Source organism: Girardinichthys multiradiatus, chromosome 3, assembly GCF_021462225.1.
Source record: "Girardinichthys multiradiatus isolate DD_20200921_A chromosome 3, DD_fGirMul_XY1, whole genome shotgun sequence".
Lineage (NCBI taxonomy): Eukaryota > Metazoa > Chordata > Actinopteri > Cyprinodontiformes > Goodeidae > Girardinichthys > Girardinichthys multiradiatus.
The window spans coordinates 23,182,112-23,210,111 of record NC_061796.1 but is presented as its reverse complement, the minus strand read 5'-3'; the positions used below and the strand labels follow the sequence as shown (position 1 = coordinate 23,210,111).

The 28,000-nt window shown below is 41.1% G+C and overlaps 1 protein-coding gene across 3 annotated transcripts; it reads right to left on the bottom strand.

The window, feature by feature from the left end:
- Positions 1–2: 2 nt before the first annotated feature.
- nod1 (nucleotide-binding oligomerization domain containing 1) lies at positions 3–27,566 on the bottom strand. Of its 3 annotated transcripts, none has more exons than XM_047361298.1 (12): positions 27,104–27,566; positions 25,045–25,246; positions 24,775–24,949; positions 19,521–21,333; positions 16,303–16,386; positions 10,648–10,731; positions 10,476–10,559; positions 10,300–10,383; positions 10,128–10,211; positions 8,695–8,778; positions 8,463–8,546; positions 3–1,604 (listed from the first exon to the last, which is right to left on the bottom strand). In XM_047361298.1, the coding sequence occupies exons 2-12, from the start codon at positions 25,219–25,221 to the stop codon at positions 1,535–1,537; spliced, it is 2,823 nt and encodes a 940-aa protein (XP_047217254.1). In that variant the 5' UTR covers positions 25,222–25,246; positions 27,104–27,566; the 3' UTR covers positions 3–1,534. The 3 variants fall into 3 exon arrangements, with proteins under 3 accessions (XP_047217254.1, XP_047217253.1, XP_047217255.1); XM_047361297.1 differs by lacking the exon at positions 3–1,604 and adding an exon at positions 4,028–6,324; XM_047361299.1 differs by lacking the exons at positions 3–1,604; positions 10,648–10,731 and adding an exon at positions 4,028–6,324.
- Between the last annotated feature and the right edge of the window lie 434 nt (positions 27,567–28,000).

Below are 28,000 nucleotides of genomic sequence, written 5' to 3'. Positions count from 1 at the left end.
TGTTACCCTGTGATGGACTGGCAACCTGTCCAGGGTGTACCCTGCCTCTTGCCCATAGACTGCTGGAGATAGGCACCAGCTTCCCCATGACCCACTATGGAATAAGCGGTATAGAAAATGACTATAAAGTATATGCAATATAAAACATGTACAAACATTTAAACATAATTCATACATAAGTATTGCTATGATTACCCTTTGAGTATTTTTGGTTTTAGACTTTGCCTGTAAGAAGACGTGGAAAGTAAATACTTTCTGGTAAAACCTCATTTGTTGAACAACATTAAATGCTGATTGGAACACGGTTGTAATAACCTGCAAACACATTTTTCTACATGCTTGTGTTCAGTTAGGTGTGGGTCTTTGGTAATTGTTACACACTGTAGCTTCAGGTCCTTGTGATTTCTGCTGGTTTCACCAAATATGTTTGGTTGAGAAGCTCCTGCTTCAGCTGCTGTAGCTGCAGATAAACTGGTTTCCACCTTAGATCTTGTAGGGCTGGACAATAATAAGCACAGATATCTGAGCTAAAACAATGAGTTCTTCTCTCTTAACTGGAACAGACTGTTGTACTAAACAGTGCCTGCTGGCTGTTGGTGACTGACTAAGGTTCTGGCTCACTGGAGCCAGGTCAAAGTCCCTCATCTGAGTAAACCTAGCTACAAAACTGGAGACAGACTGGGAAGATGAGAACCTTCACCCTGAGCCAGCCTGCAGGAGCACAGGCTGTCTGAAGACCTCATCAATGATCAGCCACATATTGGAGGCAAAGGAAACCAGTTGATCCCAAAGCTCCAGAACTGTTTGGAAATATGTGCTGCATTTCTTCCCCAACCTGTTTTTGTCTTATTTGTGACTCTAGTACCTAGTCTGGACCTCCAACAGAGCTTTTCGGAACTAAAAAAAAACAAAATATCCTGTTTCTAAACTGTTTCTTAAATGCCACTCTTTCATTGTGAATATTGCCACATACTGCTGCTGAAATAGTGAGGAACTTCCCCACATTCAGTTCCACTGTCTTTTTCTCCAAAGCATAAAATTTAATGTAAGGCTTTTATTTAAAATCCCAGAACTTTACATGGAGCAGTAGAACCCTGAACATGAACTGACCTGTCCAGATTTGGCTGTACAGAGTTGATCTGTGGTGGTCTGAGCTAGTGATTTCATCACATCCTTTAGAAAGCTTGTGACAGAAGTTTGTGACAAGAAGGATACATATTTTCATTTGGATCGATATATTTAGGTTTAGAATAATTGCAGTGTGTAAAGTTGGTGTATAGCTCAGAATAATAACAGCTTTTATTGGCATACATATGATTGCAGTGGGAACATTGCACATTCCATTCTAAATCAAAGCATGAAGAAGAAATGATCGGATTTACCTTCTCTGTGCAGGAAGTGGGACATATTAGATGTTTCAGGGCATTTCCTCTTCAGTAAAAGGCAACATGACCTCTTCAAGTATTCTAACTGATCAATGATCCCTGGAATGTAATAAACAGGTCCGCACCACAGTATGAGAAATCGCCCCATATCATGATGTCTGAGCCACTGTGCTGCTCAGTGCTTGGAGGTCCTCAGTGCTTGGAGGCTGGCTATAGCTCCTAGAACCAAAAAGAACAATCTCAGTTTCACTGTTTCTCTTCAGGCTGTTTAATGTTTTACTTGGCAAACTGTAACATCTTCACCCCGTAATACGTTTTTTTTTTCCAACAGTGGGACTTTGTGGGGCATTCTTACTGATAGCTTAGCTTCACATGAATGTCTTCTAGTTGTTCCAGGACTTGAAGCTAACGGTAGAACCTCTGATCATCCTGGACCTGATCATCAAAAAACATCTGCTGTCTGATGTTTGAATGCTGTTATTCTAAACACAACAATCCCAGCTCTTCTGCATGGATTATACAGACGTTTTATTCAAATCTCTCCACACAGTAGGGAGGGCAACCTGCTGCAAGTTAATGTTTTGTTAAAAATTGATTTGCCCTCCTTAGTTGTTTTTTTTTTTTCAAATTTGCTGAATTAAACACACACAGGCGAAAGTTTAAATCCAGAATATAATAATTAATTTCTTGATTCCATAGCTTGGGATCTCAGACTGTTGACCAATAAGAATGTCTGCTGATTGCTTTGTTCAGGAATATGCTCAGCTTTTAGCAGTAATGCGTGAAGGAGAAAATGCATCATGCTACACTGTGACTGCGAAATAAGATGCCTGAGTAGACCTAGACCCTGAGCTCCATCTTAACACACAGGCTTCAACTTCAGAGCTTTCAGTTATGAGATCTTAGTTATTTCAGCTATCACCACCTTTAAGACTCTGTTATTAAGGCCCTGGAAGTTTACACCGCCACATAAAATGAAACTGAATTCTTGCAGTTAATTTTTTATGAGCAAAGTAATGGATTGTGTGTTACTGTCAGGTTTGTTTCTGAGTAAAAGCTGCCTAGATCTGTTTGAGGAACATGATGGGTTCTGTTTGTATTTGAAAGTCAGAATTACCTGAGTCCAAATTGGAAAATTTAACTGGAGTGCACCCTGAAGAACTTGGAAGGCTGGAGGCACCTCACCAACCCTGACCTCAGAATCCAATATGGCTGCCTTGACTACAAAGCATAGTTTGTTTCAGTAGTACACAGTACCTGTTGCTGTGTCGTTTGAATACACGTTTCCAGTTTGTTTTCCTACTAGTAGTTCATTTGGTTACTGACAACAAATATCAGTTAATCTCACTGGGTTTCTAACTAGAAACCGGTACCGTTTTCAGTTGCCAGTGATGTCATTTCCAGATCCAGGTCCCAACTCCTGAGGCTGCCAAGTAGCCAACAGTGCTTAGCTGCTAAGTTAGCCATCGTTAGCCTTAGCCAACACTTAGGCAAGGTTTTGGTCTTTGTCTCCCAGGAACCTTTCTCTCAAAATTTGATTAAGATAATAAATTAAAGGTAACCCAGTTTGTGACTGAAAGGAAATTAATTATTTAGATTTGATCATTTGTGTTGTTGGTTCACCACAAACAGACATTGTAAATGTTCATGTTTTAGCTTAACTAACTTTTGCATCATTTGATTGTTTGAGAGTTTTAACCAAAACCTTAATTTTATTGTTTTATGAAACTTCAGTACAGGTTATAAACTAAATGATGGTTATGGTACTGTTAAAATAAGGTAGCCTGGTCGCTATAAAAGGCTCCTCCCTACAAATTCCTTCAAACATTTTTTAATTTTGTTTATATTTCTCTTTTCTCATTTTTGAGGGGCACTAGCTTACATATCAAAGCATTAATTTTAAAAACAATTTTGACATGACTGATCCAGATTTGTTCACACAACAGGAACTAGAAGAACTGGTTGTTAAATATGAACTAGTTCAGATATGTACCCTGGTAGCCCAGAAATGTGCATCCAGCGTGAGCAAAGTTACCATTTTCCCATTCTCAGTCTGCTTCTACATATCAGTTAAAGGTGCAGGTTTTTGGGGCCACAAGGAAAGTACTGGAGTCACTTTATGAGCACTTTGACTGGAACAGGACCTTCCGTGTCTCTGAACGTGTGGACCTGTTTCAGCCTGAGACCTGTGTGTGGGTCACTGGAGAAGAAATGGAGAGAACATTGGAGTTTTCGGATCCAACCTTGGATTAACAGGGCTGCTGCTTTTTTCCTGCTCAATGTAAATATACGGTCCGACCACACAGTGGTGCTGTAAATCCTCCCTGCAGTGCAGGGATTACTATGGCGTCTCTTCTTCTTTCTGTTGAGTTCATGGACATCTCAAAGATCCATGTGGACCTTCATGTCTCACTGCAATCTGACAGCTAAACTACCGATTCCTACTGATCCTTTTTGTCCATGTCTGATCTGACAGTTGAATTTTCTTGGCAGTTTTTACTTTTTTCATTTCAGATTGTGTATTGAAGCAGAAATGTTCAACAGGCCTTAATAGATATGCTGATAATATTTCATGTGTCTCCATTTGTGTTTTTTATTTGTTTGTAATGTCAGCCTACACAGCACATTTGCAGAGAGAAGGATCAAACTTACCAGCCGCTTTATTCAGTTCAGATTTATATTCAGAAATGTACAGTCAATGCAGTCCATACAGAGAGATTCAGAGTCAAATCACATCCATTCCTATGTGGTTGTAGTTACTAACCCAATGAGGTCAGGTTTGGGTTCTTGGTTTTCTATCATTAGGTACACCTAGCAACTACTGGTGTCAAAACTGGCTTAATTCTTCATGGCACATTAGGCCAACAAGGCGTCGGGAAGATTCCTTAAGAGATTCTGGTTCACACAGACTGCACTAAATACAGCAATAACCTGTAAAACTAATAAAAGAGTAAATGTAAAGCCAAAAATCTGTTCCTTACATTAAATAAGGCAAAATAAATGTACAAATATATATTAAATACACAAGCACACACCATCTACTTCAAATTTAACAATATGCTTGGGAGAAAATAAAAGTTTTTATTTATTTAAAAACATTCCGACAAGTGGCCTCGCTAAACTCCATGTGGGGGGAATTCCATTTCATTGGACCATAAACACAACAGGCAGCAATCAACCAGACAGTAACACTCACTGTGAAAACATCAATACAGACTCAGTTTAATATTTATTTATTGTATATAAAACGACAAATAAATACTTGTTTGGTAGAGTGGTAACAAAACGTGTGCTGTGCAGTCAGACAAAAACTAAGGAGAATAATGATCCTCCTAAAGTTAGCAAGTAATCAACCTAAAAAGTAAAAACGGTTGCTTAGATTATTAAACCAGTTGCGAGATGCTTTAGGGGACCTACCCTCTGCTGCTCTGCTTCACACGAGCTTTTCTTAAACATGAGGATGGCTGTAAACTAAACCTAATGCAATATCTGTGGGGTCACCTGTGGGGTGTGTGGACCAGGGATGTGGACCACTATCTGAAAACCTTTACAAGGTGGAGGGACTAAATATTACGCAGTAAAGATTTTGGATGTCAACCGGCTAAAGGAGACTAAAAGCTCTGAACTGTACCAAATATGATTCAGTAAAGTTTTATATTAAGGGTATGCACAAATATGCAACCATGTAGCAGCTGTTGGTTGCAACAGTGATGGAAAATAATTCCTGTTAACAAAACCTGTATACATGCAAAACCAAAATGTATATTCTGCAGGGAAGTTGGCATGTTTCTTGTTTTTTACTGTAAGCAGTTCCTGTTTTCATGTAAAATTCAGACATGTAGTGAAAATCACAGCTAAATTTCCCTCACATGAAACATGAAAGATTAAATTCAAAGAAAACTATGAGAATCTCCAGCAGACGTGTCTGCAACATTAGGGAAAAGCAGAGATGTGACTAAGCTAATACCAACACATGCTACGGGCTGCCACCAGGGACAATAATACACTGAAAACCTTGAACACAGACTAGCGAGAAGCTCTCTGGGATGTTTTTAGATGAATTCAGTTAAACTGGAAAGTGTTGGTTCAGAGCTTCAAGCTAGACTTCCAGTCCAGTCTTGACTTGAAGTGTTTTTGGTTTTTTAAGGATCACTGACATGCATGAATATAACAGTTTTTCCAAATAGAATCAGGAAGCTTAAAATAAAAGAATAAAAGCCTTATATTGTAACTTCATGTTCTTGCCACAAAATAGTTGAAATTAATGTTAAATTTCACCCAAACAATCATGAATAATATGTGAAACTGTTTCAGTAAGATTCACCCAAATGATTTCTATATTTTAAATAAATTGATTTGTAGGATGTATTCAATAAATCCTCTTGTTGGTGACTAGATTATTGTAAGACCAAATAATATTCATAAAACTGTTATTCCAATAAACATCAAGACTTTAAATAAACCTTATTTTCAAATGAAATGGTCTGAATATGTTTCACTGTTTTATGAAAGATAAATCTTCTCACTAGTCTGTTCAAGGTTTTTAGTAAACTATGTGGAAGAGTTCAACTTCATATGCATCTAGGGAAGCTAATTCTGATTAATGTCCCTAGTGGTGCCCCGTACTTTGCATGCTATGGAGTGGAATAACATGCTGACATTTTGATCCCAAAACATCTGGTTCTGAACCGGATCAGTTCATATCAGAAACTAAATCCCAGTTGAATCCTAGTGCCTGTTTGAATCCAAGCTGTAGTTTTCCAAGCCAACTTGTGTAGCACAGGGATGTGATTCTGTGTTAGTTGAAGTGCAGCAGTAGTAAACATGGGTTCATGTTTGAAATACAGGGAGTGTACGGCGGTCCTGTCAGTGAAACATGAGCCGTTTCTCCAACTCAAACTGTTTCTGTTCCTCTTCAGAGAGCTGGTTTCCTTTAACGCTGTGGAAACACGGCCACAATCCATCAGACACGCTGTTCAACAGCACCAGTTTCCTGTTTCAAACACTGCTCAATGCTGATTGGAATGATTTCACTTGAACTAAATCAACTGTTACTTAAATTATACATTTACACTGACTATGAAAACCTTAACATTTGATTCATGAATCATAATATAACCTAATTTTAAAAGTTGAAGAAGAAAAAAAGAGCGTTTGTTCCTTAGCCATCTTGTGGAAGACCTTAGGTCATCATTCCTGTTTGTTTGGCAGGCTATACAATGACCTTAATAGTTTAACATTTCTGTATTAAAAATTAACATTAGTCTAATGTCATTTTTTTATTTTCTGAGCCACTGAATTTTAAGTTTACAATAAACCATAATCATCAAGATTAACAGGAATAAATGCTTGATATAGAGAATGTAACTCCATCTGTAGTGAACTGACAGAATATAAAAGTTTCCATTTTACTAAAACACATTCAGGTCTCAGTAATAATGTCATTTATTGAGATGCACCTGTCAGTAATAATGGATTTCAATGGTTCCAAGAACAGGTACAGCCAAACTGGTCTGCTCTGCAGGTTGCTGCATGAGCGTGTAGCCGCCATGAAGGAATGACTTCCCTTTAACAGGAAGACACCTCCAGCAGAACCACAACTAGGCTCAGGATGAGCAGCCGTAGTTGGCCGGTTGCTGAACAGACGCACTGGTCCAGGACAGATTTCTTGTTCACAGAGTTATGGCAATAGTTCCTTCAGTGGTTTCTCCCAGTGGTTGCTACACTGGATACTGGATCGTATCATTTATGTATAGTTTTAATAAATTAATAATCAGAATGTCTTCTATGAAGAATCATTCTAGTTTCCAATCATTCCTTCTCATTTTTTTAAACAAACCTGTATTGGAATGTAAAACATACACTCACTGGCCTCTTTATTAGGTACACCTGTCCAACTGCTCGTTAACGCAAAATTCTAATCAGCCAATCACATGGCAGCAACTCAATGCATTTAGGCATGTAGACATGAAGACGTGAAGACGATCTGCTGCAGTTCAAACCGAGCATCAGAATGGGGAAGAAAGGTGATTTAAGTGACTTTGAATGTGAGATGGTTGTTGGTGCCAGACGGGCTGATCTGAGTATTTCAGAATCTGCTGATCTGCTGGGATTTTCACACACTACCATCTCTAGGGTTTACAGAGAATGATCCGAAAAAGAGAAAATATCCAGTGAGCGGCAGTTCTGTACTAGCAAGGTGTACCTAATAAAGTGACCAGTCACTGTATAACTGATAACCAAATATCACAGAAACAATCGGCTATATTTTTATGTTTGCTAGTTTCTGTTCATAAAATAACAGAAATTTGATGCATTCCATTTCCAAATCAAATCTGCCTCTCCCATTTAAATCAACTATTTTAGGAAATCCAAAACCATTTTCTGGCCTTCTGAGACTCTCCAAATAACCTCTGAGAATAAAAGATCTAATTAAAAACATTAAATATTATTAATAAATAACCCACTAAATGTATCATATGTTTTTAGCCAAAGGGTTCACTTTTTCAACTTCCTGGGATCTTGTCCACTTTAGCGTGAACGGAGGAAACGTTGTTGATGTTAAATTGTTTCCTTTGGGACATGGAGATGTTTCATTAGGAGGCTTCAGAACACTCATTTGGTTGTGGCAGATGGAATCTTCTCAGCCTGCTTATGAGCAGTGGATGTCCCATCCTAGGAGACGTGGATCTGTCATCAAAGACCACTGCAGCTATAAAGATTGCTAAGTTACAGTCCAGAGTTATTTAGGTCAGAGTTTTAACTCTTCATGGATTTCATGACAACCCGAACTCTAAATAATGCTTAATTTGTCAGCATTTTGACTTTTTACATTTACCTCCCAGACCTGTGATCTACACCCTCTTTAATACAGCAGGGGGGGCTCTATCGCAGACTGAGAGGGGGAGCGGGTGCTTGTGATGTCACACTGCAATGGATCTGTATAGTTCATTAACTTTTCACAAATTTTGTGAGTTTGAAAAATGAGTTAACACCATGAAGCCTCCCTAACAATCACTCGGCACAACTGATTCAGGCCATGATGGAGGATGCTGCGGTGTCGCTATGAAATCTCACCATATCTCCTTGAGCTTCGTGTTGGAAGCTAGAGCATCAGCAAAGTGTTGGACCCCAGCAGCTGTGAACCTGTTGCTGATTAACCTGCAGACAAATAAAGACAGTCGGCAACTTTCTCACAATCAATGTGTGCTCAGCAGCAGCAGCAGCGGCGGCAGCAGCACAAATCCAGCCCTGGTGACAGCTGCAGAGTATTTAGAGGATAACATGCATGCATGACTGCTTCCCTCACCAGAGGTGGCACAGCCCAGTGTCCGCTCGAATCAACTCTGCCCAGTGTGGAGCTGCATCATCCGTCATTTCATTCTGCACCAACCTGCAGAGGCACAAGCAGGCGCAGATAAGAAAAAAACTCTAAAAGAAATACAGTTTGGATTTTTTTCAGGTGGCCTATTCTCACATGTTTATTGTGGAGCTTGATGTCTGACTGAGTTACATATTTACATACACTGTATAATAGGCCACAAAGACTTTTGTCCCTCACTGTCTGACATTAAATCTGACTAAACTTTTCCTGTTTTAGGTGAGTTTGTTTTGACAAAATTAGGTAAATTTACTTGATGTAATAAGTCAGATGTTTTCGTCCATGGGTTGGGGTGTCCTTCCTCAAGCTTCTCACTATGTATTGCTGGGTTTTGAACCCACACCTCCTGACAGAACTGGTGGAACTGGGCCAGGTTTGCAGGCCTGACAAGAAGTTAGGGATATTCAGCTTTTGAAATATGGGGATTAACCTTAAATGCACTATAACCTTTACAAGTTAACCTAATGTGACCTTCTCTAAAGTGTTGAATGCAAATGTCCAACTGTTCAGTGTTTCAGTACTTTTTGCACAACTTACTGTTCTCTAAGAAGGAGCTTAAAAGCAAAATTCACAACAGGTTTTTGATTCATGAATGAACCAAAACATTTTATTGGTTCAGTCAGAAATGGTATTTTAACCAAGAAAGTATCTGTGTGGTATTCTATACTTAGTCTGAAGCTGTGTGAATGACAAAAAGTTACCATTTTCAAATAGATCATCTATTGATCTCGGGTCCTTTGATTTCCAGTCACTGAAAAAACCTTCCCCTACACCCGGAGGAAAAGTCTTATTCTGTGTTAAAGGTTGTAAAAATCCTTCCCCGCCAGTACGCTTAGCGACGTCCCACCATATAATAAAAAGATAGAGTAAGAAGATGGCATTATCTTTAACCCCTGAAGGGAATTCACTCATCTCAGTTAGAATGAAGCAGAGGGAACGGAAAGGGGCACAACACCATGCATCTACGTGTATTTCCTGATAAAGAAAATGTTTAAGCCAGCCTGATAGGGTCCTAGCATGACCCCTTTCATCGATTGGCAATTGCAGCATCTTCATACTAAGTCTGGATTTTGGTTGGTAGGTTATTTGTGTGAAAATAATAAAAGAATACATCCAAAAGAAAATACATCCAGAGGTGTGCTGCACTGGATTCTAATGCTGTGAATTAACCAATCAGAATCTTACAAAGCAATAACATCTGGGCTTTCCTAAATTGTTTTTCCCAAACTGCACAGTAAATATAAAAAAATCCTCTTCCTTACTGCTTTGGCATTTAGCAAATAGAAATATTTTTTTGTAATCCTAACTGACCCAAAACAGGTGAAGTTTAGTCTGTAAACCCCTGTTATGAACCTCCATACCAGAGTATCCTGAGGACGCTGTTCTCCTTTAGTGCTTCTGCCAGACACTTCCCTCCCTCTGATGCAATGCCATTGGCAGCCAGACTAGAGCACAGAAGAAAACAAACAGTACACATCAGTGTGTTTGAATCACCTTTTGAGTAATTAGTCTGTTTTTGTCCTGTCCTGCTACCTAAGGTTGGTGAGACTTGGATGGTTCCTTAAGGCTTCAGCAAATGCTTCAGCTCCCTCATCACCAATGCCGTTGCCCCACATCCTGGGAGACAACATCAGTGTTATCTGAGGAGCATCTAACCCAGACAGTGTCTTCCAATGAGGTCACTTAGTCCAGTTCTTTGAAATACTCACCCCACATCGAATATGGAAGTGCTCTTCTTAACTGCGTTGGCCAGATACCTCCCACCGACACCCGTGATTTTGTTTTTACCAATCCTGAACACATAATCACAGCATTAAACACCAGATAATAACTCTTATTAAAGTCATTTGATATTTTGGACTCTTCAGGTCCTTAACATACTTCACAACTGCTAACTGAGGGCATTCTTCAATTATCTGAGCAACCAGTTTGGCTCCAGCATCAGTGATGTTATTGTTGTAAAGCCTGAGAATGGAAAGAAGATTTAGCTTTAACTTATTGGTTGGATGTTTGCTCCAGACAGAGTTACATAAAGGTAAATTGAGGTTTTAAAAAGTTAAAGCTTGGACACCCTCCCATTATCCCATTTCTATGGAGAAAGTTATCTGGATTTATGGAGCATAGAGTAACATACCGCTATCTCTGGCTGTTAGGAGATATTTCCAGATTTGGAGAATGTGGACAGTCACGTTGCAGAAACTAAAGGAGCTCCACCCAATGTTTTAAAACTGTTGTTGGGAAGCTATGAACAGAGTCTCTGTTAAACAGCTGAGTGCAACACCCACGTGGGAAACGAGCTGGAGAGGCGTGATCGGGAGAAATGGCCTCCCTGATCTGAATCCGAGTGGTGTTTCGTTATTGGACTTCTGTACTAGTCATGGATTGTCCATTATAAACAGCATGTTCTAGCATAAGGGTGTTCATCAGTGCACTTGGCACCAGGACACCCTAGACAGGAGGTTGATGATCAACTTTGTTGTTGTTTCGTCAGACCTTCGGCCGCATGTTTTGGACTCTCGGGTGAAGATAGGGGCTGAGCTGTCCACTGATCACCACCTAGTGGTGAGTTGGATCTGCTGGAAGAGGAAAAAGCAGGACAGACTTGGCAGGCCCAAGAGCATAGTCAGGGTCTGCTGGGAACGTCTGGCAGAGCCCTCGGCCAGGGATGTATTAAACTCCCACCTTTGGGAGAGCTTTGACCAGATTAAATGTTCTCCGCTTCTATTGTCAATGCTGCTGCCCGTTGCTGTGGCCGTAAGGTCTGCGATGCCTGTCGTGGCGGCAATCCCCGAACCCGGTGGTGGACACAGGCAGGAAGGGATGCCATCAAGCTGAAGAAGAGGTCCTATCGGCTGTGGTTGGCTTGTGGGACTTCTGAGGCAGCTGACAGGTACCGTGGGGCCAAGCGTCTCGCAGGCCAGGCTGTGGCAGAGGCAAAAACTCGGACCTGGGAGGAGTTCGGTGAGGCTACGGAGAAGGACTACCGGTTGGCCTCGAAGCGATTCTGGCAAACCATCCGGCGCCTCAGGAGGGGGATGCAGTGCTTTGCCAACACTGTTTACAGTGGTGGTGGGGAGCTGCTGACCTCGACTGAGGATATTATCGGGCAGTGGAAGGAGCACTTCAAGGATCTCCTCAGTCCTGCTGTCACGCATTCCCTGGTGGAAGCAGAGACTGGGGACTCGGGTTTGTACTGTTTCATCACCCAGGCTGAAGTCACCGAGGTGGTTAAAAAGCTCCACAGTGGCAGGGCTTCGGGGGTGGATGAGATCCGCCCTGAGTACCTCAAGTCTCTGGATGTTGTTGGGCTGTCATGGTTGACACGCCTCTTCAACATTGCGTGGCAGTCAGGGACAGTGCCTCTGGACTGGCAGACCAGGGTGGTGGTACCCCTTCATCAGAAGGGTGACTGGAGGGTGTGTTCTAACTATACGGGGATCACACTCCTCAGCGCCCCTGGTAAGGCCTACGCCAGGGTATTGGAGAGGGGAGTCCAGCCGATAGTTGAACCTCGGCTTCAGGAGGAGCAGTGTGGTTTTCATCTCAGCCATGGAAGACTGGACCAGCTCTACACCCTCTGCAAGGTACTCGAGTGTTCATGGATGTCTGCCCAACCGGTCCACATGTGTTTTTTAGAACTGGAGAAGGCATTCGACTGTGTCCCTCGTGATGCCCTGTGTGGGGTGCTCCAGGAGTACGAAGTCGGGGGCCCTTTATTAGGGGTCATCCAGTCTCTGTACAAGCGGATCAGAAGTTTGGTCCGCATTGCCGGCACCAAGTCGGACCTGTTCCCGGTGCATGTTGGACTTCAGGGCTGCCCTTTGTCACCGTTCCTGTTCATATCTTTTATGGACAGGATTTCTAGGCACAGTCAAGGGCCGGAGGGGGTCTGGTTTGGGGCCCAGTGGATTTTGTCTCTTCTTTTGATGATGACGTGGTCCTGCTGGCCCCCTTTAGCCAAGACCTACAGCATGCGCTGGGGCAGTTTGCAGCCCAGTGTGGAGCAGCTGGGATGAAAATCAGCTCCTCCAAATCCGAGGCCGTGGTTCTCAACCGGAAATGGGTGGATTGTCCTCTTCAGGTTGGAGGGGAGTTCCTGCCTCAAGTGGAGGAGTTCAAATATCTTGGGGTCTTGTTCACGAGTGAGGGAAGAATGGATCAGTGCAGCTGCCGCAGTAATGGGGACACTGTGCCGGTCCGCTGTGGTGAAGAGAAAGCTGAGCCGAAAAGTGAAGCTCTCGATTTACCGGTGGGTCTACGTTCCTACCCTCACCAATGGCCATGAACTTTGGGTCATGACTGAAAGAACGAGATCCCGGATACAAGCGGCTGAAATGAGCTTCCTCCGTAGGGTGGCCAGGCACTCCCTTAGAGATAGGGTGAGGAGCTCAGCCATTCGTGGGAGCTCGGAGCAGAGCCGCTGCTCCTCCACATCAAGAGGAGCCAGTAGGCTCGGGCATCTATACCAGATGCCTCCTGGACGCCTTCCTCGGGAGATGTTCCAGGCATATCCCACTGGGAGGAGGTCCAGGCGATGGCCCAGGACATGCTGGAGGGACTTTGTCTCTCAGCTGGCCTGGGAACGCCTTGGGCTCCCCCCAGAGGAGCTGGAGGAGGTGTGTGGGGAGAGGGACGTCTGGGTGTCTCTACTGAGTCTGCTGCCCCCGCGACCCGGTCCCGGATGTGAATGGAGCGGAAGACGACAAGTACATTATTATAACAGTAATAATCAATGTGCTTTTATTATTTTAGTGACAATAGGAAAAATTATTACCACACTGGGGAAAATAAGTAGTAGTGAATAAATGAGTATTTGATATACCGCCAATTTTGCAAGTTTCCAAATTCCAAAGAATGGAGAGGCCGGTAATTTTCATCGTACTGTAGGTCTACTTTAGCTGTGAGAGGCAGAATCTTAAGACATTTTATGGTTTAAATAATTATTTTGTATTTTATTTGATCAACCAGCAAGAATTCTGGGTCTCACAGACCAGTTAGTTCATCCTTAAGAAGACCTCCTATCCTCCCTTCCTTACCTGTATTAATTGGACCTGTTTCAACTCGTTACCTGTCTAAAACACACTTGTCCACTCACTCAATCAATCAGACTCCAGCCTCTCCCCCATGGGCAAGACCAAACAGCTATCTAAGGACACCAGGGACAAAACTGCAGACCTGCACAAGGCTCAGATGGGCTAGAGGACAATAGGCAAGCAGCTTGGTGAGAAAGCAAAAACTGTTGACACAATTATTAGAAAACAGAAGAAAACTCAAGATGACGGTCAATCTCCATGCAAGATCTCACCTTGTACGGCATCAATGATGATGATGAAGGTTAGGGATCAGCCCAGAACTACATGGGAGGACCTGGTCAATGACCTGAAGAGAACTGGGACCACAGTTTCAAAGAAGACCATCAGTAACACACTGCGCCACTGGATTAAAATCTTGCAGCGCACACAAGGTCCCCCTGGTCAAGCCAGCATATGTCCAGGCCCATTTGAGGTTTCCCAATGACCATCAGGATAATCCAGAAGAGGAATGGGAGAAAGTCATGTGGTCTGATGAGACATAAATAGAGCTTTTTGGTTTAAACTCCACTTGCGTGGTTGGAGGATGAAGAAGGTTGAGTAAAACCTCAAGAACACCATCCCTACCGTGAAGCATGGAGGTGGAAACATCATTCTTTGGGGATGCTTTTCTGCAAAAGGGGACAGGACGACCATACATGGTGCCATGTATCGGAAGACCTTAGCCAACAACCTCCTTCCCTCAGTAAAGCCATTGAAGATGGGTCATGGCTGGGTCTTCCAGCATGACAACGACCCGAAGCACACAGCCAGGAGCAACTAAGGAGTGGCTCCGTAAGAAGCATCTCAAGGTCCTGGAGTGGCCTAGCCAGTCTCCAGACCTGAACCCAATTGAACATCTTTAAAAGGTAGCTGAAAGTCCGTATTGACCAGCGACAGCCCTGTACCTGAGGGATCTGGAGAAGATCTGTATGGAGGAGTGGTCCAGAATCCCTGCTGCAGTGTGTGCAAACCTCGTCAAGAACTACAAGAAACAAATGATATCTGTAATTGTAAACAAAGGTTTCGGTACAAAATATTAGGTTCTGTTTTTCTCTTGTACAAAATATTTATTTCAAGTAATATAATGCAAATTAAATATTTAAAAATCATACAATGTAATTTTCTGGATTTTTAGACACTTCACTGTGTTTCTCACCGTTGAAGTTTACCTACGGGGAAAATAACAGACCTCTCTCATTCTATAAGAGGGAAAACTTGCAAAATTGACGTATAAAATATTTATTGCCTCCACTGTACGTCATGTTGGAAAATAGACTATTTTAACTTAGGCTGGAACAATTATGTACAGACCCATCCCTGTTTCATTTTAGAAGGAAATTTAAAATACCAAGTAAATTTTCCCAGAGTCTAGAATGCGATGCCTGAAGACATTCCACAGCAATTCAATTAAAGATTTCCCAACATATGTCTACATTAGTCACATCTGACACATTTTCCAGAATCCTTCAAATTGGCTGTGTTGACATAATTGTCTGATCCCTGTCAGTATAGCTAAAAATTATACATTTGTTTGAAAACGAGTTTTTACAAAAGTATTGACAGCTTTTGAATTTTCTTCACATTTTACCACAAACAACCAAGATCCTCTGTGTACCTTATTTGGATTTTATATGCAGTGCATATTTATGAAGTAAAAGGAAAATGATTCATGGTTTTCAACTTTTTTAGAAATACAAATTTGAAAAATGTGGAGTGAATATATATTCAACCCCCTTGGTCAATATCCTGTAGAAATAACCTTTGGCTGCAGGTCTTTTGGGGGATCTCTCTACTAGCTTTGAACATCTACATATAGATTTGTTGTTAATTTTCAGATGATGGATTGAGCTCTGTGAGATGTTCAAAGCTTGAGATAATGTTTTAGAACCTAACCCTGCTTTAAACCTCTCCACAACGTCCTCCAGTGTTCAATATTAAACCTCTGAGACCTTCAAAGAAATGCAGCCATTATACCAAAAGTAAATTACACACAGATGAACACTTTTTACTGAATTCTCATTACTGTTTGTTGCACTGGATTTCTGTTAGGGGTATCGGAGTAAAGGGGAATCCTTTCTCCCAGCAGCTGATAGACTTTATAACCATCACTGTTCCTAACAAACTCCAACTCAATGTTTTTATGCACAAATACAGTTTCTACATCTTTAATTACACTACTCAGTTGTACATGTCTTAGAACCAGAGTATACTATTTTTAATAACTGTGCAGTATTTTTCTTATGTTGTAATCTTTTCTTATGTTGCAGATTTTCCTATACAAAGCAAATAAATACCTTTAATGCCAAAAAAAAATCTTTGAAGAAAAAAAATATATATATTGTAATTTCTGGTAAGACGGGGACAAAATAGGAAAAAGATCAATGAGTGTAAAAATGTTTTTAAGGCTCTGTGTTTAAATACTGGTTTGTATCAGAACAGTTGATGTGGAATCATGCTTACTCACCCCAAAACCTTAACAACCTTGTGTTTGCATAGTTCTTCTGCCAGAACCTCAATACTGCCGTCTGAGAGGTTATTGACACACAATCTGAAAGGAGACAATAAATGAAAAGAGCATTGAATGAGAAAGATTGAATACCTGTGTCTGGAAATTAGAGGAGACAGTGCAGCTTGTAAGAGTCTACCCTTAAAGATGGACTATATATTTACATACTGTAGAACATTTTCTGTTTTCAATTGTTTTAAGCATTACAGTAAATAGCTAAGGCTAGAACAAGGGAGTAGAATTGAATCCTATCTTTAGGATCTGTCCCTGGTCCAACACACCGGAATCAAAGAACTGAATTACCGCCTCAGCATGCAATCAAGCTCTGAGGAACCCACCTAATGACTTAATTATTTGTACATCAAGTGTAGGCCTGTTGCAATAAATCAATCAGCATCTACAACAACTCTTTGAAGAAACTTGTATAAAATGAGCTAAAACATTTTACATTTAATTCCCTTTGGGATTAATAAAGTATTTTTGAATTTGAATTTAATTTGAATCGCATGGATTAAATTAATCGAATGATAAATTAAAATGAGCTCGATAATTTCCGTTTGCAAGCTTGTTTGTTTTTCTTGTGTCTCCTCTTTCTACTAAAGAGGCCGGGTGACCCCACCCCTTCTCGTTTGGTTAGCGTAGGGAGGAGTGAACTCTTGTGCCAGGTACTTGCCAGGCACATGGTCTTGTCAGGTACCTGAGAGTGATGCATGGGAGCCCTGTGAGGAGCAGCAAGCCAGGTATACTCTAATTAAGATTTGGAAAACTGGAGATGGAATTGGTGTCGAAGCTGAACGCGACAGCTACAGTGTGGGAGCATGTTGGATTCAAACCGAATGACCGTGGTGAACCACTTGACCTCGGTATGTTGCATTTGTTGTAAAACAGTGGCAACTAAACAATGCAACACACCAAACCTGCATCTGCACCTGACACATAATCATCCGATGCAGTTTTCCCAGCTGGGAAAAAAAACTACAACCTGCCGTCTTCGTCTTCCCGACAGCGGACAATCATTGGAGCATTTAATCGTTTAATCTGACAGACTGAAGTAGCTACAGATTTGCATATAGTCTGTTGAGGCATCTGCTCTTATTCAAATTGAGTGCTTTTGTTGTTAGTTTGCACTTTTTGTTTATAAAACCGGCAGTTTTGCCTGTTGTCCCTGTCTCAGCCTAATGATTAATATTTCTGGAATGGCAATTTTGATTACAGAGACTTTATAATCCACTTCATTTATTGTTTTTGCCTGTTTATTTAGATTGGATATTTTAAATGTCTTCAAGTGTTAAATGTTATTTAGAAATTTAAGTTTATTGATCTTTAAGAAGATGTAGCTACTTACATTATTGTGCTATTATCATTATATTAGTTGAAAATGGTCTCCAAATGACAATATTATCATTTATGGCAATAAATTCTGGGACAATTTATCGTCCAGCAAAATTTGTTATGGTGACAGGCCTAATCAGGTGTGTCGAAGCAGAGATAAATCTATACGTTGCAGCACACTGATCCTCAAGGACTGGAGTATGACACACATAGGTGAACCTATTACTGGTTATTTGTTAAGAAAGGAAATGATTCTGATGCTACAGAAGAGTAGGAAATCCCATTGAAAAAAAGCACAATGAAATTGTGCGGACTATGGTACTGGTAACAAACATGACTTTTTGGGTTCTGGGTCACCCCTTGTTTAGAACTGATGCTGTCAAAGCAGCTAAAATCTTTGAACCTTAGATACGAGGTTTATGATTCCATGGTTAGATGAACAATAAGTAATAATGTGTGTGACAGAGCAGGAGGGGCAAACCAGACCAAAAACAAAAAGAACAAAGAAAAACCCTGCTGACCATCTGCAGTTTGCCAAGGATCTCACAGAGCAGATTTGTGTTCAATCACCTGAATGTTCTGGTTTGCTCCAAATATTTTCTTTTTGTCACAATTACTTGTCGTGTTGGTTATAGCTTTTACTTTTTTCCTAAAGCACACATTAGGATAGGACATAGGATATTTAGGGACGTTCAGGCACAGGATAAGCACCACCTCTTGTTGTTTCGGTTTTAAAATAAAAACAGTCCAAACGAAATGCAACTTTTTGGGCAAAGTTGACGGTACAACACAGGGTATTTCCACAGCGGTGGTAAGAAGAGAGCAGCAGTAAACTGTTTATAATTGTGGTTTTTTTTGCAATTATCAGGAGGAACAGAACCTAACAGAATATTCTAAGGTGTAAGTATAATCAAAAGAGCTTTATAGCTCAAAACCACAGTTTTGTGTGTCCAGTTTTTAGAAAATCACAACCTCTTTCTGTGTGCCCGGCTTGAAAAACTGGACTGTATACCAAGTACATCATTTTGTTTAGCTAATGAAACTGGCTTTTCCCCTTTTTTTTCTCATACTTTTTCTCACATTTGACATACAATAACATTCACAGTAACAGAAAGTGTGACTGTGTTGGCTTCAGCGCTCAGCCCTAAAAGGAGTCAGCTGTCTGTGTGGGAACACAGACAGCTGACTCAAACAATCATCGTTAAAAATCACGATCTTTAAAGTAAAGTGCCACAAGCGTGAAGAAGGGAAACTACTTTTTAGGGACATTTGTATCAACACACTATTATCTGGAACTGCACTGAAATATGTTATGAGCCAAATTATCAAGGAGTCATATTATAACAGAGAGAATGCAAGCAAAACAAAGTTTTCCAGAAAAAAACATCAGCAGCAGGAGTGAAACTTGGATTCGTTTAAGTTTATGGTGGTACAAGTGACTAAAACCCAGTTAACTTTCTTACATGGAACTACACAGGCAATAAAAAGAGTCCAGAAAAAGACTGCAGCATCCAGGAAATCATTGGTGAATGAATTAAATGCAACACAGCACTTTGAATTCAGATGCCACAAGTTCATGAAAAAAGGCAACTGGGTGTTGGGGGGTAGTTTGTGGTCCTGCAATGGAGAACAGGCAGGATACAGATACTGGACAGGATGCCAGCCCATTACAAGGCTCCATGCAGACAAGTTTGTTTTTTATCAAAAGTGTAAGAGAGACCAGTCTACTTGGGCTCTCTTTGTTTACCTTTGGACTCAGACATTTTATGTGAACAATTTAATATAACAATAGAATATTCTAAACACAGAGACAGAAAGCATTAGTGAAAAAACATTCTTCATACCTCACTACTGTCATCTTGCAAAACGAAGGCTTGAGCTGCTTCACCCCATAGTCACTGATGTTGTTGTTATCCATGTCGAGCCCCAGGAGCTTCTGACGGTGCTGCAGCACAAAGTTTATGGCTGTGCAGTCACCCGAGTAAACATTACAGTAACCCAGCTTGATAGAACTGGCTGTGATGCCTTTTGCTGTCATTTTAGCAATATCTTTGCTCCCTGTCTCAAAGATGCATCGTAGTATCCAAAGAAAGTGGGGCAAAACATGAACTTTCTTGTCTTCGTTATTAGTATGATGGGGTAAGCCCTCCAGGTGGACCTTGACACTGGTGGACAGGTAAGCCTTCAACAAGGCTCGTTTTTTTTTTAATAAACCTGGAGACACAAGTAGTCCCATGAGACTTGCTTGAGTCTTTGACAACAGTCCACACAGGAACAGATTTGTGAATTGCAGGTGCTCGTTTGTTGCAAATGGCTTCTTTTCGCTAGGCTTCACAGAGCTGCTGATACAGAAAGCTAAAGGGAGACAGGACCGCTCTCTTCTCCTGCTGCATTCTGTAAAGAACTTGAGGATGAGGCTACCAGAAGCCTGCTCGTCCAACACAAGAGCAAATGCAGCCAAGAATGACTGGAGGGTGATGTGGATGAACTCAAAGGTAGCGGGGGCTTCACTGGCATCAAAATCACTGACAGGTTTGAGGAAACCTAGGGCCATGTCCTCTTCTGTTAGTCCACACTCATTCATCTCCTCTTGGCTGCACAGAAAACTACCTCTCTCCAAGCCCTGTAAAGCCAGCTTAGCAAACCCAGCAAGGGGCCTGAGCCCCATTCTGAAAGTCTCCGAGGTGCAGCGGGTGCTTTTCTTCAGCAAAGGAGAAGCAGGGGTGGCCAAACGGCTGAGGAACACCTCAGACAGCCGGAGAAATATGTCTGTTAGTGTGTTGCTGGTTTCAGGCAAATTAAAATTATCATGCATTGAATGCAGGTGCCTAAAGCTTTTAAAAACGATCCAGCAGAACAGTGGAGTGGAACACAGGCCACAGAGGTGGGGGCTGGCATCCAGCTGAACTGACACCAGGTCCCGGTGCTCCTGCTCCTTGAAGTGCAGATTGATGTACGTCTTTAGGTGGTCTGGAGAAAATCCACGCAAAACTACTTTCTTCCTAATGACTCGACTTTGCATCTCAATCCCAGTTCGGGTCGTCAGTATTTTTTTGGAGCCTTTGAGTAGTTTTCCACAGAGCAAGCTGAGGAGTAATTGCAGTGAGTTTGCCTTGTCTTCTGGAGACACGACTTCGGGAACATTCAGGAGGTCTATGTCCTCCTGAATTTCATCGTAGCCATCAAAAGTAAACACAACCTTCTCAGGAAAGCGCAGGATGTAATTGAACACTTCATTATCTGGATCTTGATCTGGGTAACAGTTGTATTTGAATAAAAGGTCTCTAAGGGACATCTGTTCTGCTTCCTTGAAAATGCTGAACATCCTACAACGAAACTTAAAAAAGAAGATGGTGTCTGTCTTGAGCTCCTTTTTGGACCAGAGGTTCTGGAGCTTTTGCAGAAGGATAGACTTTCCAACACCAGCGTCCCCCATCACATAAATGATTTCACCTTTGGGATTAAAGACCCCGTCTTCTCCCAGTAGCTGGTCCAAATTCTGTACAAAGCCAAGACTTTCATTAGAGTCGTTGAACAGCTCCATCACAGTGTCAGTGTAGAGCTCTTCCAACCGTGTCTCATCTTGCTGACCATAAGACATAATGAAGCTGGTGTCTCGGCTCATCTCATGTCGCTGCTTCTCACAGTACCTGCTGACTTAAAGGACATGCACATTCTCTAAGTCTCTGTTGAATGCTTGAGAAAAAACAAACATTTTACTTAATTCAAACGTATTGAAACATCTCTGGTTCTACATTTCTAGAGCAAATAGTTGTCCCTCTCTAAAATATCTATGTTACATTGTATCAAAATGAAATCCTCCCCGTTATTTAAGGCTTGCAATGAGAACATCTTCTAAAACCAGTCAAGACTTTTGTTAAATGTTCTTCATTTAGACTAAACCCAGACTTACTGGGTTCAGACACTAATTTAGTCTGGATCCTTACATCCCACTTCTAATTCATCAAATGTCATTTTTTTTTTCATAATACAAGGTGAGTTCTTCTAATAGTTCACAAAAAAGATACAGCAGTAGTTTCACTTAATAGTTTTATATAACCAGCATTTTACCCAGATTTACCCAGAGTTCAGAGGGAGCTTTCTCACACATGTTCACGTTTTATGAACAAATCCAATGGCCTGTATCCTAACAACACAATTTTTAAACCAGGGATCTTGGAACATTCTACTCACCAGGGGTGTCCCCTTTCATCAATTATAATATTGGCCATAGAGCGTCTGGCTACAGCAATTAGAACACATATAGGCCTCTCGGGTACACAATTGGGAATTCAGGATGTCTTTATATGCTGATAATCTGATGCTCTTGTTAACAAACCTAAACAGCCACTGTTTAATACACTAGATTGAATTATTTGCACAGTTCTCAGGCTGTAATATTTAAAAGTCAAAGTCACCATTACTCTTTATAAATGAAGAAGAAACATAAAGAATTGCCATAAGAATGCATAACACAAATGAAAACTCTTAGTGCCCAAATTACCCCTGAAATCAAACCAGTAGTGTCAGCAAATTTTGCCCCTTTGGTCAATGAAAAAAAGAAGCACTGGATCTATGGACAATAATGCATGTATTAATAACTGGTGTCCTAAATATGATCTTAATGGTTTATTTTAGATAACTATATTATCTACTTTCATATATATCTTTCACTCATTATCTCTCTGCTGCCAACATTTTCTCTAAACTAAACAGTGTTCTTAGTAAATTAATTTGAAGGAGGAAAGCAGCAGTTTTAAAATCTATGGTATGATTAATCTGTTCAGCTGTACAGGAACACGCAAACCTCCCAACAAAATAGTATCTGCATTTCACAAACAGGGAAGCCCTTTCTCAAATACATTTGCCTTTAGGTACAAAGTCAACCTGCATTTCATGTTTCTCCCCCTGTATGGAGCAACAGACATTCAGGAAGGAAGAGCAGACAGTGATTTGAAAACCTGGGCAAACAAATGTTTGAAGACCCCCATATGGACAGTAACTTTCTTGTATTCGGGAAAAATCTAATGTATTTGTTTTAAAAAGCTTTGATGACGTATGGTCTTGACTGGTGATAGATTAAAGCCACAGAAACTGAATATTCAAGAAAACATCCAAATGATTAGGAAAAGATTGTTTGGAGGCTTAAATACAATCGATTATGAGTACCTTTCACATTTGAACCGATATGGTACCGATACCCTGTACCTGGGAATTGATACCAGTCATCAACGGTACCAGTTTTTGTTACTTTTGTGTGTATATGCGGTAATAAATGTTATTTCGTTTAATAATAAAATCTCAAAAAGTTTCAACTAAACATATTTGTTTTGAACATGACAATGAGTTCACTGGACTCAAATGGCCTCCACAGTCACCAGATCTCAATCCAATAGAGCACCTTTGGGATGTGGTGGAACGGGAGATTCGCATCATGGATGTGCAGCCGACAAATCTGCAGCATCTGTGTGATGCTATCAAGTCAATATGGACCAAACTCTCTGAGGAATGTTTCCAGTACCTTGTTGAATCTATGCCACGAAGGATTAAGGCAGTTCTGAAGGCAAAAGGGGGTCCGACCCGGTACTAGCAAGGTGTGGCTAATAAAGTGGCCGGTGAGTGTATATCAAAACAACGTCCAGCTGTTTGTATTGTAACATCTCAGTTGTTTCAAACATTTCTTTAACATGAAAACCCTTAACTGACCACACAGTGTTTTTTCTTAATAATGCACAAATTTAAACCCAGCCATGTTGGTGGCTGCAGATGACGAGTCGCTAACAGATGCAGGCGTGCTAACGGTGCTGAATGCAGGAGTTGTAGTCATAGATCTGAGGCTGACTTAAATTGCGTCTCTTCAGCCTTGAGAAAAATCTTGTGCTGAACCAGGTGCTTCCTCAGATTAGAATTATTCCCGCCGCTGGCCTTGCATTTCACATCACAAATATTGCAGCAAGCGTAATCTGCATTGAATTTTGAAAAGTGGAGCCATACTTTCGAGCGCTTTCTATCAGCCATGCTTTGTTAACAGTACCAGGGGCTACTGACGTCATTATGGTCTTGTGCGTGCAATGCTGTGTTCATGTCCAGCATGGCAAATCGCTCACTATTCCAATCCCTCAATGTCACAATGATGCGTTTAGGTACAGAAACATGGTACCGTTTCATATTACGTGAATTGGTACTCGGTAATACCAATGAAATTCGGTCGGTCCCCATAAAAGTACAGAATTCGGTGCCCATCCTTACATTCAATTGAAGAATGAGGTTGCTGCAGTATGAATGAATGGTGTAACCTATGTTACACATTTTTGTACTGAATAATTAAACTGAGACACCTTGTTTTACTTTGTATGGGATTATCCCACCTAACACCTAACTATTGGAAGACAACATTTAGGTCAAATGAGAAAAAACAACTCTAAACAGAGGAGGAGGATTCAGGAGGATTCAATTTCATATTTCAAAAACATACAGTTCAGCTTTAAGCCTGATGCTCTGTCAGTTTCAAACCAAGACTCACTTTCTTGCCTGTGACCAAAACATCACTCTGGCTAACAATGGCGCTAACGACGTCCTGGTGGTAGGGGAGTCTAATCTCCATGTGAATTTAGATGTACAGAGTGCTACATTCCAAACAGTTAAATCTTTGGAACTTCTCCCTCACTAGTTTTTAACTGAGAAAGCCCTTCGGATGAAGAGTGAAACACCTTCAACTACAAGAACTGAAGTTTGTTAGTTAACCTTCTTTAAAGGCATTCGTTCCTATAACTGTTTCCTCATTGGTTTCTATCAGCTCTGATTATTTTCTCTCACACTTGCTCATCATTAGCTGATCACCACACCTGCTTGTTTCCAGCCATTAGTGAAAACAGGATATTCCTACAGTAACACCTTTACTGCTTGTAGCATTAAAGACTGATGACATCATTATGTTTAATAGTGACAGCACTTCTATAACAGTATATTTATAATTGACTCCGTTAAAGCACATGGACAGAACAGCAGCAAAATGTCTTAGTGATGCTGACTTTTTCCTGGGAGACACTACAGTAAAAGCAAATATTTCGTAGCTTTATTAGTGTCTGTAACACTTACTTGGGTCGGTGTTCACCACTTTCATCTCTCCTACGTCTCTGCTTGGCTTGTAGTTGATCTCTTTCAGCCATGGCTGCAGGTCTATATATGCATCATGTACTTTATATAAGACGAAAATTAAGTATTCACAGGCTTCCTCTCCTTTACACTGAACCAGTTCCAGGATTTTACGTGCCTGGAAAATGAAACAAAGGTTGCATTGGCTCTATGAGCTTATTCTTTGTATTTATAGAACAATGGAAAGAACTTTTCCCAGCCAGGACATCCCACCTGATTTGCTTTGGTGATGGTTCTTTGAACAATCTCCACATCTTCCTCGCAGAAGAAGCCACTTGCCAGCAGGTTATCCAACAGGCACTGAATGCTCCTAAGCGTGGACACCAGCAGCTCTCTGTGGCATGTGAGGAGATTAAGGCACGAGATTTTGGCTTCTTCCACCTGACCCATATTTACAGTCAGTCCCTCTGTGGAACTGCAAAAGACCAAAAATCTGTTTTTTTTCTTTGGCCAGTAGGGAAACACAATTGAGTTTGTATGATAGAGACAACAGATTGGATGTTTAGTGTTACAAAGAAAAATAAAATAAGAAATCTGACTCACAAAATCTAGGAATCAGTATCCGTATTCACAAAGAATCCAAGGACTAGAAGTAGTTCCTAGTGACGTCATTGCAAGAAAAATCTTAGAATTCGAGAATTCTAAGATTTTTCTTAGAATTTTTCCTTGGTAAGATAAAGGTTATTCATGAAGCATCTCAGGCCTTAAAGGAGCATGATGAAATGTTAAGAGTAGGGAGGAGGACTTTTAGTAAGCCTAAGAGTGTTTTTAGCAGAGAAGATGGTAGAGAGACAGAAAGGGAGAAGATGTATTCTCCATACAATGAATAACAGTGAATTAATAAAACGCTACCAGCTCAACTGCGCAGGGATCCACCCCCCCTTAATTGGTAACACTATGTACATAGAAGGAAGATGTAAATGAGGTGAAAAAGTATTTGCTGTATTGTTCATGATGATGTCACCAGCCTAAGCCTAAAGGGTCATCTACAACAATCCCCGTCTGTGGAGAACTTCGCTGGTGTTCTGCTATATCCTCTCCAGCTTCTGATTACAGCAGTTACCAGCGCTGCTCACATTCCAGGCTGGTGCTGAAAGCAGAGGGAGGCAGGCTCTGACATACAGGACAAACCACCATGCACACACTCATTCACACCTAAGGGCAATTTTTTGAGAGACCAATTAACCTAACAGCCATGTTTTTGGACTGTGAGAGGAAGCCGGAGTACCCAGTGAGAACCCACGCATACATGGGGAAAACATGCAAACTTCATGCAGAAAGACCCCCGGCCGGGAGTCAAACCCAGGACCTTCTTGCTGCAAGACAACAGTGCTACCAACTGCACCACCGGCCAGCCCCAATTTTTTATTTATCTAGCATTTTGTTTCTATAATGTTGTGTGTATACTGTATACCATGCACATCCTGTTTATTATTTTAACATTTTATAGAAAACAACTTAAAGTATTTAAAAATTATAGTTAGTCTGTGTCTATTGCTAAATATTTGATTGCATTCCATTCTCAAAGAAATATTTCACCAAGGTGTGAAGAAATCTATTTTCTTAAATACAGGAAGTGCTAAGAAAGTGTTTATATTTTACACAGTAAGCTATGGTACACAGACATATTTTATGAATTTTTATGTGATCAAGATGATAAATTTCAACGTCTTCCACATTTGTGTGAATCATTCGTGACTACTGTGTGAAAGGGTGTATCTTTATTATCTTTATCATTTACGTTAATGAGCCTATTTTATTGGCAAAAGAAGCGCCCTCTAGAGACAGTAAAACTGCCTGTCACAGAAGCCGGTGTAATCATAGACTTATATAAAGAGTTATATATGAGTGTAACACCAGGAACAATAACTGAAGGTTTGGAAAGGTCCTGACCCAGTCGTCTAGCCAAGTTTGCCCCTTTTCTGCTTCCAGAGTGGTCATCAACTCTGACCACACAATGTGGATTTGCTCACACCCACCAATAGCCGCCAGAGATAATCAGTGTCATTCACTGGCCTGTCTGTGGTCATAATGTTGTGCCTGATCAGCGTATAGAGCTACATACTGATGAAGTTTGCCGTCTTCCTTTTAAGCCAGCATGTGTGGAGTACTTGTATGCAGTGACGCGCAGTCTCAGTAACGACACAAACACAATAGCACAGTTCTACTGCTGATGAGTTATTTTTAAAAGAAAAACAAAAAGTGAAAAATGATTTTTAAAGTGAAATCATCTCATGCGGAGCAAAAATATAAAACAAAAGATGATTCTTACCCAAAATGCCAAAAGTGGAATAAAACCACAACGACTCAGAGCCAGGTGATTTCTGACCCGCCAACTGAAGAGTGAAGGGTCCAGTCAGTCGGGCATCAGCGGCTTACAATGCGGGTGCAAGTCACAGACCCTGAAGCCTGAACCCTGTTCGTTCCCCGGACTGGTTTTAACCCCGATAACAGCCGAACTTCCTGCAGTCCGGTCTTATTTCACAGTGCGGCCATCATGTTGAAACTGAAAGTACACGGGGTGGTTTCTGTAGCTGCAGCACCCAGCTGAGGAAGCGAAACAGAGCCGTGAGGCGTTCGGGGACCCTCTGACGTGTGATATTTCTCAGGTGACAGGAAAAGGATCAAACTGGCCAAAACGAAACCCGTTAAACGTTAAATTTAGCTCTATCTTCTTGTCCCTTTCATCCACAACAGTTAGTGCCCCATGCAGGTGTCGTGTCAAACTAGTTATCCCCGACACAACTTGTATCGCCTGACGCGTGAGCGCGCATTCTGCAGGAAGAACGGACATAGTTCACTGCGCAGTTTTTATTTTGTGAAAAGGTGAAATATGAGTGTTGCACTTCATCGTTCGGTTAATGTTCAGCTACAACCAGGGAACTTTTGCCTAATAAGAGGATACTCACGTCTCTGTAAACGCGATTCATAAACACATTAACGCTCAATATAACACGTTCTCAACAAGTAGGTGGCTCTGTGTTGATTTCCAGATGTCCTGCAAAAATACTGTTTGCTCTGATTGTCGCATATCGCCAAACGTTTTGTCTGCTGAAAACTAAAATCACCTTCCCGTGTGTCAACAGTTGCTTTATTCTGGTAAAACACAGTTTTGTTGATATTTAAGACCACTGTGGTTCATAGAAAACAGATCCAATATATAATAAAA